General features: G+C 34.5%; 1 protein-coding gene across 1 annotated transcript; it reads left to right on the top strand.

Annotated features, from left to right (window-relative positions):
- The first annotated feature begins 784 nt into the window (after positions 1-784).
- gnsb (glucosamine (N-acetyl)-6-sulfatase (Sanfilippo disease IIID), b) lies at positions 785-18,160 on the top strand. Its single transcript, XM_079861302.1, has 13 exons — positions 785-1,107; positions 2,390-2,449; positions 2,526-2,729; positions 6,160-6,225; positions 6,508-6,606; positions 7,698-7,865; positions 9,333-9,415; positions 9,501-9,619; positions 9,697-9,800; positions 9,893-9,994; positions 11,982-12,092; positions 12,178-12,285; positions 17,185-18,160. The coding sequence occupies exons 1-13, from the start codon at positions 952-954 to the stop codon at positions 17,332-17,334; spliced, it is 1,530 nt and encodes a 509-aa protein (XP_079717428.1). The 5' UTR covers positions 785-951; the 3' UTR covers positions 17,335-18,160.
- Positions 18,161-18,726: the final 566 nt, after the last annotated feature.

Below are 18,726 nucleotides of genomic sequence, written 5' to 3'. Positions count from 1 at the left end.
AATAACAGATGTAAACGACAATGGGGTTATTCAGAAACGTCTAAAAAAGAAAAAGTCCAGAATTCAGTTCAGGTTTTCGTGCCACAGGCGACACCTCTCGGAAGACGGACCTCGTATCTCATGTACACCGGGGGATCTATTTTGAGTGATGCACATGGTGGTGCACTCATAAACAGTTCCGACTGGGTGCAGACATAATTACATTAACTTAACTAAGAATTAAAATAAAACATAAATAAAACAATGAATCTGAAAGGCCCAGAAAGTTTTCCTTGATCCTCAAATGCATGTATACAAAACCAAGTCATTCTAGATTCTAAAACAATAACAAACAATCACGTGAAAGGGAGGGGGGTGTGACCTTGAAATAAAACTTGCATTGTCATGTTTGTTAAATTTTTTAGTTGATTTGAGAGGAATATGTGTTTATGGTTTAGTCCTATTTCTCTTTATCGACGATGATGATCATATTCAATTCTTATAACATACGTGAATTGAAATAATATAAATATTTAATATTTTTTCATATAAAATGTCATAGAAATCATTAATAAACTTACGTGTCATATTTAAATAAATAAAAAATCTAATAGAAGATTGTGTCAGAGCATTATTAACATAAAAAAAAAAACGATGCAAAGTTACTCAGAACATCGTTTAACAGGCACAAACTTTGTGTCAGTGGAAGAAAAACTCCAAAACAACGAATCATTTTCTGTTTATATTACTTAATTGAACTGTGACTGTATCAGCTGTTATATCAGGCTGAAGTCATATGACACATGAGCCTCTCTCACTTCCTCAAACTTTGTCAGCTCATCCCACCACCGAGGTCCGCGAGTGCTGCAGTTCGCCACGCGAAACCCTCTTGTGCTCGACAAACTCCGTGTCTCCGGGCAGACACACACACAGATCGGGGGTTTGGGCTGATTTTGACCTCATTTCGGCCTCATGGCGAGCTCGCGCACGTCCAGCGCGCGCGTCGTGTCCACCTGTGTCCTCCTCGTCACTCTTCTCACCTGCACGCTCAGGTGTTCAGAATGCGTCAAACTGAACAACATCGTTCTCATTCTCACCGACGACCAGGATGTGGAAATGGGGGGAATGGTAAGCGTACAAAAGTACACTACAAATGTTTTTTTTATTGGTCGTGCACCTTTGAACAAAGTACTGTTCTGGTAACTTAATAAAATAGTAATACCATGGTACTTTGATATTTAACATGGCACTGAAATTCATACACTGTAGACATAGTATTTCAGTGAACTTCCAAAAATAGTCATATGACTTTTTTTTAAATGTTTTTTTTTAAAGTATCTTCTGCTCATCAAGCCTGCATTTATTTGATCAAAAATACAGAAAAAATATAATTATTGTGAAATATTATTACAATTTAAAATAATGGTTTTCTATTTGAATGTACTTTTAAAATATAATTCATTTCTGTGATGCAAAGCTGAATTTTCAGCATCATTACTCATCATTACAGTCTTCAGTCACATGATCCTTCAGAAATTATTATAATATGATGATTTATTATCAATGTTGGAAACCGTTATGCTGCTTAATATTTTTGTTTTTATAACCTGTGATACTTTTTTCAGGATATGTTGATGAATAAAAAGTAACAAAAAGATTTAAAATGGTAATACAGTATACATACTATTGTTCAAAAGTTTAGGGTCAGAAATTGTTCTATTTCTTTTTTCTTTTCTTTTTTTTTTTAAAGAAATTAATACTTTTATTCAGCAAGGATGTGTTCAATTGATCAAAAGTGATGGTAAAGATTTATATTGTTATAAAATATTTTTATTTTGAATAAATGCTGTTCTTTAAAACTTTTTATTCATCAATGAATCCTAAAAAAAGTATCACAGGTTCCAAAAAAATATTAAGCGGCAAAACTGTTTCCAACATTGATAATAAATCATCATATTAGAATGATTTCTGATGGATCATGTGACACTGAGGACTGGAGTAATGATGCTGAAAATTCTGATTTTGTCACAAGAATACATTTTAAATCCTAAAATACATCATTTTAAATATTTATTTTAAAACGTATTCAAATAGAAAGTAGTTATTTTAAATTTTGAAATAATATCCAAACTTTTGACCACCAGTGTGATATACAACACAACAGATTTCTGTTATGTTTTTGATATATATCTACATATGAGCTACTAGACTAAACCAGTCTCATGCTGGCTAAGCAGGGAGAGCATGTTAAAGTCATATTGAACCTGCAGTTGTTTCCTATCAAGTTCAGAAACGAGTCATTAGGCGAAAATAAGTGTGTGAAATAATACATCCTGTTGACATCTTAGGTGTTAGATGATTCATTATATTAATGCCATAATTGTCACATTGAGTCTTTCTGTTTCCACAGACACCCATGAAGAAGACCAAAGTACTGATCGGTGATGCTGGTGTGACGTTCTCCAATGCAGTGAGTGCTCATCCATTAAGACCTTTTCATAGAGCTGACCAAATATCACAAGTTTCCCCTTTCCTGTTGTGTTTAGTTCACTGCCACCCCTCTGTGCTGTCCCAGTCGTAGCAGCATCCTCAGCGGCAAATATCCACACAATCATTTGGTCCGAAATAACTCCATCTCTGGCAACTGCAGCAGCGTGACGTGGCAGAAAGAGGTTGAGCCCTTAGCCTTTCCGGTTTACCTCAATAAGATGAGCTACCAGACCTTCTACGGGGGGAAATACCTGAATCAGGTCAGCCTTTAACCCATCTGGTACTCTGTGAAATCTCACTGGCCTATTTGCAGAGTGTTCGTTCTTTAAAATGGTCAACAATGTTATCAGAAGATCTTCACAAATCCTTCAAATATTTGAAATGTTCTTAACCAACAACACTCTTAAAGGGATAGTTCACCCAAAAATGAAAATTCTGTCATCATTTACTCACCCTCATGTTTTTTCAAACACTATATGAGTTTCTTTCTTCTGCTGAACACAAACAAGATATTTTGAAGAATGTTGGTAACCAAATAATGTTTCTAAATACAGATATCTCGGTATTTTAATAGATGCATCTCTTTCTTTTACTTCTCATATTCAGCAGCTGTCAAAAAGATTAAAACTTAAACTAGGGTTTTATTTTAGAATCAAATCCTGTCTCTCATTCGAATCTAAAAAGAGGTTAGTTGCTGGTACTTTTATGTCTATTATTGACTATGGTGATGTTTTATATATGCATGCTTCGTCTCAAAGTTTACATGCACTGGACACTATATACCATGGAGCTTTGAGGTTCATCACTGGTCTTAAAGTCCTCACTCACCACTGTGAACTGTATGAACGTGTTGGATGGTCTTCTCTGTCAACACGGAGACTTCAACACTGGTATGTTTTTATATATAAGGCTATTTTAGGTCTTCTTCCATCCTACCTTCTGACCTACATCAGTGTAAAAAATATTGGGACTTACAATCTTCGGTCCCAGGATGTTAGAACTGAGCTGGGGAAAAAGGCGTTTAACTTTGCTGCTCCCTCTGCATGGAACAAGTTACAGAAAAATTTGAAACTTAATAAGCTTGTCTCATTGGTTACTTTTAAGAGGATATTAACTGACTTGGAAGCAGCCACATCTGGCTGTAGTTGTTCTGCATGATATGCTAAGGATTTGTGGTTGATGTATCTGCTATTTTAGTTGTTTTATGTTATTGTGTATTCTGTGTTGTATGTATGGTTGTACTGCTGCCTATCTTGGCCAGGACACTCTTGAAAAAGAGATTTTTAATCTCAACGAGTACTTTCCTGGTTAAATAAAGGTAAAAAAAAAAAAAAAAAAAAAAAAAAAGGTTGACGGTTGCTGTTGACTTTCATAGTGGGAAAAACAACAACTATGTCCATCAACTGTTTGGTTACCAACATTCTTCAAAATATCTTGTTTTGTGTTCAGCAGAAGAAAGAAACTCATACGGGTTTGAAACCACTTGAGGGCGAGTAAATGATGACAGAGTTTTCATTTTTGGGTGAACCATCCCTTTAAGAGTTTAATAAGTCATTTTTCTTTTCAACTACTTTCTAGTCCTGGTCATATTTCACCTGAAATTCTTTAAAAAAAAGAATGTCTTTCTTTCTTCAGTCGAAAAGAAATTAAGGTTTTTGGTTTTTGAGGAAAACATTCCAGGATCTTTCTCCATATAATGGACTTAAATGGCAACCAACGGTTTGAAGGTTCAAGTGTCCGTCTCAATGCAGCTTCAAAGTCTCTACACGATCCCAGTCGAGAAATAAGGGTCTTATCTAGGGAAACGATCGGTCATTTTCTAAAAAAAATAAAAATAAAAATAAAAATATATATACTTTTTAACCACAAATGCTCATCGTGTACCATCTCTGAGATGCACCACGCATTGCGTCATCGCGTTGGAAAGGTCACGCGTCACATCATCTAAGTTATTTGTCTGTGTACTCCAGTTCAAAAAGGTAGGGAAGGGCGAAAAATTCCATCTCATTTTCTCCTCCAACTTCAAAATCGTCCGACATCTTTGTTTTAATTTATTATTAATATATTTATTTATTTTTTGTGACCTTTCCAACGTGATGATAGCCTGGGAAAACCCAGACAACTTCCGGCAAATTTAGATTTGCTCTGCAAGTAGTCTGGCAAAGAGCTCATTCAAGCCCATTTCCATGCCGTCGAAATCGCGTCTCCAATCAGAAACGTTGAGGCGGGCTTTACACAATAACGATCGCTCTGATTGGTTTTAGGTCTAGCCTATCCAATTGCGCCCAGAGGCATTTGAGCGACGTCCACTCCATTGGTGAAGCACACCAACTTTTAAATGCATTATTATATTCAAATTGCAAACACATGAGGACAGTCTCCATGAAAGACCCACTGGCAGATGAACGTGCTACTACATTTCTCTCCGAAACGGTAGGAAATTAAATTAGATTTAATAGAGGATTTTAACTGTGACAAGATGATTGACAGGGCAGTTTACGTGACAGGATGCACGCGACAGATCCGCCCGATAAAGATGACGAAGTAGTATGTCCCAAAGCTTGCCTACTTTTTTGCTACACATTCAAAAGTAAATACATTTTCTTCACATAAAGAGTACATACTTTTATGGCGTAGTGTAACTTAGGCGAATTGGGAATTTGGGACACAGCATATGGCTTTACACAATGCCGATCGCTCTGATTGGTTTTTAGGAGTTTTAGGTCTATCCAACTGCGCCGAGAGGCATTTGAGCGACGTCCGTTGGTGACGCCCCTTTGGAAATGAGTTATTAAAGAAGCTTTGCCAGACCATAACTCTGTTACTACTGAGAATGGTCTGGTTTTAACCAGGCTAACGTGATGATGTAATACGTGGCGCATCTCAGAGATGGTACAAGACGGGCATTTGTGGTAAAAAAAAAAAAAAATAAATAAATAAATAAATAAATATATATATATATATATATATATATATATATGTAATATAATATAATGTAATATAAAATATTATTTTTTTTTTTTTTTAGAAAATGACTGATCGTTTCACTTGATAAGACCCTTATTTCTCGACTGAGATCGTGTAGAGACTTTGAAGCTGCATTGAGACGGACATTTGAACCTTCTTTGAACATTGGTATAGTTGTTTGCCATTGAAGTCCATTCTGTGTAGAAAAATCCTAGAATGTTTTCCTTAAAAACCTTCATTTCTTTTCGAATGAAGAAAGAAAGACATGGATATCTTGGATGACATCGGGGTGAGTCAATCATCAGCAAACATTTTTTTGAAAGTGAACTAATCCTTTAATCATTATACAAATAAAGGCACGTTTTTACTCCCAAATTCTGATTACTATAATCAAAACGCGCTATAATACAATAATACTTGTTTTTTCAATCAGCACTAGTACACTAGTACAATGCTACCATGTAAAATATTATTTAATATACCTTTTTTGCATTGTAATGAGAATTGGGAGAGATTAAAAATGCTTAACTGTCACGGAAATAATGGAAAAATGGGGGGAAAAAATCCTAAAATGGCTTTCATTTCATCAACAAAATATAGTTTCTTATTTTTTCCTGTTTGAATTTGAAGGGGGCAGTATGACTCTGGCATGTTTTGACCAGTATTGTGAGATTCTTCTACTGTTTTCACTCAACCTGTATAAATCCCTCTCCGTGTCTTCAGTATGGAAGTAAGGACGCGGGCGGTGTGGCTCATGTGCCTCCCGGCTGGGACCAGTGGCACGCGCTGGTAAGTCACGAACTGAAGCATCAGTCCCACATTACTTCCTGTTTCACTCTATCTGCATTCAGATCAGCAGGGAGAATCTGTATGTGTTGCCTATAGACATGCATTCATGCAGAACGCATGGTTTAGTTCAGTCATGTGAGGTGGTTTCATCACACCCTGCACCGCAAAAAGCAGATCCAGTTTTTAACCGTTTAATCTCGCTTTTACTGATTGTTTAATGGCAGATATTTCATTGTGCGCATGTTAAATTCAGTGTGATCTTTTGGTTTTGTGTATCCACAGGTGGGAAACTCTCAGTATTATAATTACACACTTTCTGCGAATGGAAAAGAGGAAAAACACGGGGACAACTATGAGAAGGACTATCTCACAGACCTGGTTGTGAGTCTTTAAAGCTTTAAAGTGTAGAGTCAGTATTAAGGCTTCAATTTTATTTCAAGTCTGTGATGTACTTCCGGGTGAAACCGGATGTTCAATGAGGAATAAAATGCATGAGACTATAGAAAGGGTTTTAAAATCTGTCAAAGACAAGTTATGACTTATTTTGAATAAGTTGCACTGATAAATAGTGCACAATAAGACTAGGATTGTGTGTTTGGAAAGTTTGACATTAAGTTGAAACTTATGTCAGTAATCACTATAATATCACTCACTATGTATACTAAAGTGAGACTTTTTACTTCCTTGTAAATGTGAAAGCCAATGAATTTGCCTCATCACCTGCTAAACATGTTTTACATGTGAAATGGATCAGTTAACACAATCTGGTTACCAAATAATGTTACCAATGGCTGTTTTAGAACAAGATACGAGCTGTTTGCCTCATTGTGACTCATACCCCACAGTTGCATTGCATGTTAGATCGAGCCTCCTCGCATCAAACTGTCCACACAGCAGTGTGTCATGTGACTTCTGCAAGATTCATGACTGGACCCCTTTAATACTTGCTGTAACAGCCGTTAATCTGACACTAAAACCTGCTCTGTTATTGTTTAACTAAGATTAGGTGTCCTGGAAAAAGATTAAACTCCACTCACAATAGTGATTCTCCGCCTGTGTTGGGTGTAGTGCATTACTAGATTATTATTTATTGTAATTTAACTATTTTTTTCATGTAAAAAGTCGTTTTTCTGTAATCACAGAATGATTGTATATAAAACAATAGTGGATTTGCCAAGTGGCATCCGCCCAAAAAAAAAAAAAAAAAAAAATCAGAACTTTTTTACTGCATGTTTTTAGTTTGTAGCCTGGAAATTCAGACCTAAATCTGAAAAATTAATTTAATAAAATTCAACTTGGGCTCTCGCGAGAACTCTGGATTTCCAGGGTATTTAGTTCATGCAATGGTCTTAAAATATAATCCACTATCAAACCACATGAAATGCCAGGAAATCAGGTTTGTTTGCATAAAGTTATATATTATATTTAAAACAGATGGTTTATATCTGAAATAAAGTCTTTGTTGATTCTAGTTGAACCGGTCGCTGCATTTTCTGGAGGAGCGAAGCCCCAATCATCCGTTCTTCATGATGTTGTGTCCGCCGTCGCCTCATTCGCCGTGGACGGCCGCCCCTCAGTATCAGAAGACCTTCAGCGACGTGAGAGCGCCACGCGACGGCAGCTTCAACAAGCCTGGAAAGGTTCAGCTTACAGTTTCATCCTTCATGACATCTGATAGTTAAGAGCAAGCACTGCAGGCGTAAATGATGAGACGGGGTTGGATATATCCTCAATATTTTAGGCTTGGAGAAAACTAATCTAAAACAAGTAATAGAAATATTAGTCAAATATTATTTTATATCAAAAAAATTGGTAATTTATATAAATGTATATAAATAATATTTCTTTATGTAAATATTCACATCTTTCAGCAGCCATTTTTATCACGATATTTTATAGATTTGATCTAAATTAAGTATTTTACTTCTTAAATAATATTGGTGGTGATAGTTGTATTTTATTTTTGTAAATGGCATAAAAAGCATGTTTTTTTTTTACATGCTTTCTTAAATATTTTGTTAAATAGATTTAAATAATTCCAGCCATTGAGTTTAATAAATTAGTGCTCTCAAATTGATTAATCACATCTAACATAAAACGTTTTAAATGTACATTATGTGTATGTATATAATACACACACACACACACACACACACACACACACATATATATATATATATATATTCATATAATAATAAATATACAATTGATGCACAATATGAAATTTACAAAAACATGCTGATTTACAAAGTAATATAAATCATTAATAAAATATACAGTATATTTATTATTAATATTTATTGTTAATCATTTATACTTATATTATTTATTATAGTGCCATCCAATCACAATTAATTACAAATTAAAAATAATCCACACACACTCACACATACATATATATATATATTTTAAAAAAGGCAAAAACTACTAAAAATGACAAAAACACCAAACAAAAATTACTAAAACTTTAAATAAAAAAAATAAAAAATAAATAAAAAAGCCAATTCAAAATATTAATAAAAGCTATAACAGTATCACAATTATACTAAAATAATGATTGCATCAAAATATAAGTTAGCAGAAAATAGACAAAAAAATTAAACAGGCAACATACAAAATATACAAACAACAACAAAAAAATTATTATTATTATATATATATATATATATATATATATATATATATATATATATATATTATTAATAATAATAATAATAATAATAATAATAATAATAATAATAATAATAATTTTTTTGTTGTTGTTTGTATATTTTGTATGTTGCCTGTTTAATTTTTTTGTCTATTTTCTGCTAACTTATATTTTGATGCAATCATTATTTTAGTATAATTGTGATACTGTTATAGCTTTTATTAATATTTTGAATTGGCTTTTTTATTTATTTTTTATTTTTTTTATTTAAAGTTTTAGTAATTTTTGTTTGGTGTTTTTGTCATTTTTAGTAGTTTTTGCCTTTTTAAAAATACGCTTAGTTTTTATAAATTTATATTTCAGTTTTAGTTGTTGTCAAATGAAGCTAAATGAAAAAGGTCAGATGTGTATGACCTCAGCATGAGCGTAAGATTAAATGCTCTTTCTCTGATCTCAGGACAAACATTGGTTATTACGACAGCCCGTGAATCCCATGCCAAACAGCTCCATCGAGTACCTTGATGACGCTTTCCGCAGGAGGTACAAAAATACACATTTCATAACAAGTTCTATCACATCACATAATGTAATGTGATCTGATATGTGTGTTTAATATCTCTGATAGGTGGCAGACGCTTCTGTCGGTGGACGACATGGTGGAACAGCTGATTAAGAAACTGGATTCATTAAAGGAACTGGACAACACGTACATCTTCTACACGTCTGATCACGGCTATCACACTGGTGTGTCCTCTGTCGCCACGCTTTTATCAATGTGTTGTCTTGTCTTCATAACACCATATTATAAAAATCACTTTCAGGCCAGTTCTCATTGCCCATTGACAAGAGACAACTGTACGAGTTCGATATTCGCATCCCCCTCTTGGTTCGAGGTCCAGGAATCAAAGCTAACCAAACACTTCAGGTTAGAGGAATGAATTACTGATTTATTGAGCGATATGTCTAAATGTATTATTTTACGTAAAATGCTGTAACATCTGTTTAACTGTCCACTAGTCTCCAGTGATGAATATAGATCTCCCCATGACTATCCTGGACATCGCTGGAGTAAATCTCTCCACCGTCAACATGGACGGACAGTCTTTCCTGCCGCAGATGGTGAGTGCGTCATGTTTTTCACTTCCTGTTTCAGCACATGTGTATTTATATTCTTAATGTGTGTGTGTCTACACATATATATGGGCCAAGCCAAAAATGCCAACATATTTAGGGAGCTTTTAATGGTCATTGTAGATTTAAGATTTTAGCAAGGATTGCACAAATACTGTAGATAAAGTAACTTGCCGTGAAATAGCCTTCCTGATTGATAAGTCAGTGTTGTTTCACACAATGTTAATGGCTCAAACAGTTCATGAATAGTTGAAAATGTCTCCCAGTTCGTTTGAGTTTAATTGTGAGACCAAATGTTTGCCATAGGCTTCAAATCTGGACATGAGCGTGAGCCTGATGGACTTGTTCTTGAGCCACTTCTTGGTTGTCTTTGCGGTTTGGGCAGGAACATTGTCTTTGTTGAACAATAAAATCAGCTCATTCCTCTTTAGATGACTTTTCATTTGTAGGAAGCGAGCCATTCTGTAATATTCTCCTGTACACCAAAGCATTAAATGACTTTTAACAGTGAAGCAGCTCTACACATGGAAGTGAAACACCTGTGTAATGACACTCTTCCTCCATGCTTCACTGTGGTAGAGATGTATTATATTTCTCGGCATATTTTTGAAGACATCACTCGGGAGCATCACCAAGAAACATGTTTCATTGTTATTTACAACTTCCCATATTCTGCCAACAACTTAATTCTGTTTTTGATGTTTTTCTGAGACGGCAGTGTCTTTTTAGGTAGTACTTTTGCTTAAATTCAGCTAATTTCCCAATCAAACATTTGTGGTTAAGACAATTAAAAGCTTAGTGTTCAGCCATTTTGTGCTTGGCCCATTTTTTTTTTTTTTTTTTTTTTTTTTTGCCCAGGAGTGTGTGTTTCTTTCCATTATGAACTATACTATAGATTATTTATACTATACTGTGCTATACTATACTATAGATTATTCATTACAGTACTGTGAATGAAGTATTTTGATGTCGTTTCAACTGCTTTTGTGCTACTCATTTCCATGCTTTAATGCCGTTTTCACTACAATATCTACCTCAATGCAGCATTATTTCATTATATCACACTAATGTTCAAAAGTAAGATTTGTTTTTGAAAGAAATTAATACTTGTATTCAGCAAAGATGCATTAAATTGATCAAAAGTGACAGTAAAGACATTTCTAATGTTACAAAAGATTTCAGTTTCAAACAAATGCTGTCCTTCTGAATTTTCTATTCATCAAAGAATCCTGATTTTTTTATTTATGTTTTTATCAGTGTTTCCACAAAAATATGAGAAGAAGAGTTTAAATGTGTCTTGAGCAGCAAATCATCATATTAGAATGATTTCTGAAGGATCATGGGACACTGAAGACTGGAGTAATGATGCTGAAAATTCGGCTTTGATCACAGGAATATGAATATTATATTATAGGAATATTATATTTTAAAATATATTCAAATAGAAAACGGTTATTTCAAATTGTAATAATATTTCACAATATTCCTGTTTTTACGCTCAAATAAATGCAGCCGTGGTGAGCAACATTTGACCTCAACATTTGGGGTCAAATGTGCAAGTCTTAATTGACTATTGTAAAGACCTTGTTGGGAATCTCTTAAAATCATATTGCATGGTAAAATCAGAAGAAAGAAATTATATTTTGCATTAAAAAAAACAAATGAAGCATGTTTTAGGACCATTAAGATCGCAACAATTAAGCACGTTTTCTCAAATCTCATTACAAGAAAGCAACAAAATATTGTAATGAGGAAATAATACTTTCTGCCATTAGTCTTTATGCTCATTTTGAAACGTGTATCCTAGCAAGATCATGTTCATGACTTTTTTGCATCACAATACAGAGAATGAGAATTATATTTAATGTGAATTCTCACAGTTAATGAGGATTACAGCAATGAAACTGTCTAATAATGTCACAATGAGAAGAAAATGCTAAAATGAGTCTTTTCTCTTCTAATGCTCTCCATGAAGGCACCATCATTGCGTAATGGCACCGAACGGCCCTTCTTTCTGGTGGAGTACTCTGGTGAGGGATATACTTCTGAAGATCCCAGCTGCCCTAAACTCGGCCCAGGACTAGCTGTAAGTGTTTTGGGAATCATCCTATCAACCATCAACCTCTCCTGTTTTCTTAGAATACAAAGCAAAGATTTCCTCTTTCTTCCAGCATTGTTTCCCAGACTGTGTTTGCGAGGACGCCTTCAACAACACGTACGCCTGCGTCAGAACTCTGAAGGATGGAAACCTGCAGTACTGTGAGTTTGCAGACAGTGAGGTGAGCTTTACACTAAAACTCGGGCTACTTTAATCCCAATTTACATTTACATTAATGCTTTGGATGCATGGATTTTATTACTTCATTCCAGGGAACACAAAAAAAAATTTATGAATCGCATATAAAACCTCCATGAATTTGTCTTGCACAATTTTAATGAACTTGATGTGATGCATATTTGTCAGTCTGGCATAAATGAAACGGGTAAGATTTATGCACAAAAAAGCCATGAACCAAGCCAATCAGCTACGAGGTGAATCACAACACTACAAACTTAAATTTGTAGCAAAAAAGTATTTGAAGATCAGACAACAATACCAAGGTACAAGACTGTGTACTTTGCTTTACTGATTAAAGAACTACAATCCCATGAAGCATCGTAAACAGCATAATCAAATTAAAAACGATGGAGAAATATAAAACTACTAATTTAAAAATGTTGATTTTTTTATATATATATAAAAATATACACATACACACATTTAGATTATTGCAAAATATGCATATATATATATATATATATATATATATATATATATATATATATATATATATATATATATATATATATATATATATATATATATATATATATATAGAATATTTAAATATTTTGAGGGCTTAGAGAGATTGACGATTACATAATTTGCGGTGCTTCATGGGAGTGGGCGGAGCTAACAAGATATTTTGGCGTTTTGCTTGTCTCGAATCACTCATTGGTGTAATTTTCTGTACAGCATTATGGGTAATGTAGTTTTTCCACCATGAATTCTGCCAATAAACAATTTTTTTGAAATAACGCAGGCTGATGGCTTCAGCAGAAGCAAATACCAGCGATTAACAACCTCACAGCTCACAGTAAGGTTGTCTTTAATGGTTTATAATCATCAGACTTAAGACTTGGCACCAACCAAATGACTTCATAAACTTAAATATGAGTACTCCACCGGGATATACATATATCCAGAGGCACCTTTACTAAGTGGTAAATGTGGCGGTCTTGCTGTTATCTACAGAGATGATATATCTATTGCGGAAATTACCATTTCCTGCGTATCATCATTTGATTTGTGTTGCCTTCAAAATGAACGGTACTTCTCCTGTTCTTATTGTGCTCATCTATCGACCTCCAAAACCTAATTCTTTGTTTTTCAATGAACTCACAGAACATCTGTTAGCTCTGTCTGTCCATCAATGATTCTCACTAGAGACATTAATATCCATGTGGACAACTTTAATAGTAATCTATCTGTTGAATCCATGGAGGTATTAGACTGTTTTAACATAACTCAGCATGTTAAATTAACCGATTAAGCCATCAATTTGTTCTTCTGTGCAGGAGTGTAACAAAATTCTTTTTTTTTTTTTTTTTTTTATGGATACAATTTTAAGCATCTATAAGTATATCAGTTTGGTACCTTGCTCTGCAATTCCTGAGTCCTATCCTGTTAGTTTTCCTGAAACTGCATTCTCCAGTTTTAACATAGTTTGACACTGATTGTATTTCAAAATTAGTGATGGCAATGAATACAACTACAAGAACCCTCGACCCAATCCCAACATCTGTTCTTAAGGGGTGTCTCTCTTCATTTGTAGCAATGTGAACACCTCTCTTACAATTGGTATTGTTTCAAAAGCCCTAAAGGTTGCAACTATTACACCAGTCCTTAAAAAGCCTGGATGTAGCCTATCTCAAATCTGCCCTTTCTTGCTAAGGTTTTGGAAGGTGTTTTTGTGGCACAACTCCACTCACACTTGTCATCCAACAAGCTTTTCGAACCTTTTCAGTCTGGGTTTAGAAAGGGACACAGTACAGAGACAGCCTTGGTTCGTGTTATGAATGACCTGCTTGTCTTGTCTACCATCTTGATCTTGTTAGATCTCAGTGCAGCTTTTGACACAGTGTGCCATTCTATCCTGCTAAATATAGGCTGGAGAGCTGGCTTGGTATCACTGGTACTGTGCTTAACTGGTTCATATCTTACCTCACTGATCATTTTAGGTTTGTTGTCTTGGGAAACAACAAATCTGAAATTGGACAAGTCCACCATGGTGTTCCTCAGGGATCTGTCCTGGGTCTCATGTTGTTTAGTGTTTATATGCTTCCTTTGGGGCAAATAATTTGGAAATATGATTTGGGGTATCACTTTTATGCTGATGATGCTCAAATTTACCTCAGCTCCAAATCTGATCCTACTGTCACCTCTAAAATTCTCTCGTAGTGTATGCAGGAAATAAAAACGTGGATGCACCATAATTTTTTTTTTATTGAATTATTCCAAGACAGAGATTCTACTCCTTGGCAGACCTGCGGCTACTCACAAAGGGATACATTTTAATTTGATTATGGATGATGGTGTTTTATTTCCATATTCTTATGCTCGTAACCTTGGTGTGATCTTTGACGCTCACCTAACTCTAGACTTACATATTAAAGGGTTAGTTCACCCAAAAATGAAAATTCTGTCAGTAATTACTCACCCTCATGTTGTTCCAACCCCGTAAGACCTTCGTTCATCTTCGGAACACAAATTAAGATATTTTTGATTAAATCTGAGAGCTGATCACTCCTCCATAGGCTTCTAAGGGACTGAAACTTGCTGGCCTAGAAAATGTATTAAAGACATCGTTAATATAGTCCAAGTGATCTTAAGTTTATAAAGCGACGAGAATACTTTTTGTGCGCAAAAACAAACAAAAATAATGACTTTATTCCACTTTTCATTTCCTTCTCTCTGGGCCTCGAGTCTTTTCACGTAGTGTTTAAGCGTAGCGCGTCTGTGTTGCACGTCACCACGTAGGCTCACTATTGGCCGACGCTGGTCATGTGTGATACGTGGTGACGTGCAACACAGACGCGCTACGCTTAAACACTTTAAACACCAAAAGTGGAATAAAGTCATTATTTTTGTTTGTTTTTGCGCACAAAAAGTATTCTCGTCGCTTTATAAACTTAAGATTGAGCCACTGGAGTCACTTGTGTTCCGAAGATGAATGAAGGTCTTAAGGGGTTGGAACAACATGAGGGTGAGTAATTACTGACAGAATTTTCATTTTTGGGTGAACTAACCCTTTAAGAGTATTACAAAATCTGCATTCCATCATCTCAGAAACATTGCAAGAATTAGGCCCTATCTTACTCTACCTGCTGCTGAAAGGCTTATTCATGCATTTGTTACTTCCAGGATTGATTATTGCAATGCACTATTTGTTGGTTTACCTGCTAAATCTATAAAAGGCTGCAGTACATCCAGAATTCAGCAGCATATGTGCTAACACACACTTCACACGTCAGCACATTACAGGCGTGCTTTATAGCTTGTGTTGGCTTCCTGTTCAGTCACGTATTGCTTTTAAAACTCTCACACTAACATACAAAGCTATGCACGAAATAGCCCCTTCTTATATCAGCCTGTACGTGCCTTCCCGTTCCCTTCGGTCTACTGATTCGCTTACTCTTCAGCTTTCTCTGTCACTGCACCCAGGTTATGGAATACACTTCCTCTTATTGTTAGAGATGCTCCCACATCAACCAGTTTCAAGAAGTTGTTGTTAACTCATCTTTTTAAAATTGCTTATATAGACTGTCATGATTAGTATTTTACAGTGTTGTACTGTAATGATTATTTTTGCATAACTCTTGTACTTCTGTATTTTATTTGCTTTTACGGTCTGTAGCGCTTTGGGTTTTAGAAAAGAGCATTATAAATAAAATGTATTATTATTATTATTATTATAAGTTATCTTTCAAAATCAATTTCCCTATGGAGAAAATTAATGGAGATTTTACTTAGGGAACCCGACTGTTGCACTCTGTAGGGCCCTATTAAATGTTTTTATGCTGTGCTGTGTGTGTTAGACTTTTTTCTGGATTTATGATTCAATACCAAATTATTATCAAAAACAGTGATAATCAAATGAAGGCATAGAACATTAACAATTTATTTGCACCCAAAAAATGCTGCACAGCAGAGGTTTACTGTTCAAATTTAAACGGAAGACAACTTGTGAGATTTATTCCTTAAAGTTGTATTATTGTTGTTTTTACATTCATTGTGGAAATCATGGGCCCTACAATGGCATTTTAGACCATCCATGGAATGGCAATTGAGTGCGATTTGACCATTTTGACAGAAAAATGCTAGCCTGGGAAAACCCAGACAACTTCCGGCAAATTTAGATTTGCTCTGCAAGTAGTCTGGCAAAGAGCCCATTCAAGCCCATTTCTAATCCGTCGAAATCGCGGCACCAATCAGAAACGTTGGGGCGGGCTTTACACGATGACGATCGCTCTGATTGGTTTTAGGTCTATCCAATTGCGCCCATTGAGCGACGTCCGTTCAACTTTTAAATGCATTATTATATTCAGATTGCAAACACATGAGGACAGTCTCCATGAAAGACCCACTGGCAGATGAACGTGCTACTACATTTCTCTCCGAAACGGTAGGAAATTAAATTAGATTTAATAGAGGATTTTAACTGTGACAAGATGATTGACATGGCAGTTTAAGTGACAGGATGCACGCGACAGATCCGTCCGATAAAGATGACGAAGTAGTATGTCCCAAAGCTTGCCTACTTTTTTGCTACACATTCAATTCATTCTACACATTCGTAGTGTAACTTAGGAGAATTGGGACGCAGCATATGGCTTTACACGATGACGATCGCTCTGATTGGTTTTAGGTCTATCCAACTGCGCCCAGAGGCATTTGAGCGACGTCCGTTGGTGACGCCCCTTTGGAAATGAGTTATTAATGAAGCTTTGCCAGACCATAACTCAGTTACTACTGAGAATGGTCTGGTTTTAACCAGGCTAGGAAAATGCCATTTTCGAATGCATCTGGATGAATGTAGACGTAAGCCTCATTGAATTTCCCCTGTGTTCTCCTGCAGTCATATGTAGAGATGTACAACCTGACGGCAGATCCCCATCAGCTGGAGAACATTGTGAAGAAGGTCGATCCTTCCCTTCTGCAGATCATGAACCAAAGGCTGATCAAGCTTGAGGGCTGCGTGGGAAACAGCTGTCGAAACCTCAAATAACCCTGCTCTCAAAGCCCAGCTCGAGCGGAGAACGCCAAGTTCGGTCATGTGAAGATGTGTCAGGGTTTTCACTTGCACAAATCTTTCTAAAAGGGATAGTTCACCTAACAAATGTGGATTTGCATTTGGTGCAAATGAAAGTCAAACAGGTTTGGAACGAACTAATTAGGGTGAGTAAATATTTACATGTATTTGGAGTGAACTGTCCCTTTATTTCTGATGTGGTGAAGTCACACACACGCCCCTCCTATAAATGTGAATGTATCTACAGTGTGATTCTTCTTCAAATGCTGAAATACAGCTACAAGGAAAGCACTTCTAAGGACTTAAACCAGATTAACTGGAAGTTTACTCGTCCTCAGGCTTTCCTTACTTCCTGCTGTCGTCATGCAATGTTTTTTGGAGCACTTTTATGGTAAATGAATGTTTAAACAAAATTTTGACGACTAAAATATACTATCATAAAAATATTTACCCTTTGCATTTTAAGTGCTGTTTTTTTTTTTTTTTTTGGACCGTTATCTTTGGTAATGCATGGTTGTTTTATGTTTATTTTTTTTTCATACTGTGAATTGAACCATATATGTACGTATGTGCCTCCTGTGCCACAGTGGAAATCCTGCTCTGATGTTCTTTTAAAATGAAATTTGCTTCATAAAGGGAAATGTCTGATATTTAAGGGAATTTTGCCAACTTTGATTTTAATCTATAATACGATTGTGCCTTTTTGCACTAAATCAGTGTTTGTGCCTTTTGTATGATACAAATGTCTAATTTTGAAAAATCAATAAATTTACACGAAAAAATAAATGAAATTTGCAGTGTCCATTTGATGCAAGAGCACATTACTGCCACCTGCTGCACTGGAATAACCTGTGACATTTATGAAATGAATGTAATATAAGTCTTATACACATATATATATATATATATATATATATATATATATATATATATATATATATATATATATATATATATATATATATATATATATATATATATATATATATATATATATATATATATATATATATATATATATATATATATATATATATATATATATGCATATATATATATATATATATATATATATATGCATATATATATATATATATATATATATATATGCATATATATATATATATATATATATATATATGCATATATATATATATATATATATATATATATGCATATATATATATATATATATATATATATATGCATATATATATATATATATATATATATATATGCATATATATATATATATATATATATATATATATGCATATATATATATATATATATATATATATATATATGCATATATATATATATATATATATATATGCATATATATATATATATATATATATATATATA

The sequence above is a fragment of the Squalius cephalus genome, assembly GCF_949319135.1.
Source record: "Squalius cephalus genome assembly, chromosome: 24".
NCBI lineage: Eukaryota > Metazoa > Chordata > Actinopteri > Cypriniformes > Leuciscidae > Squalius > Squalius cephalus.
Note: the sequence above shows the minus strand (reverse complement) of the source record. Positions and strands in the feature narration are given on the sequence as shown.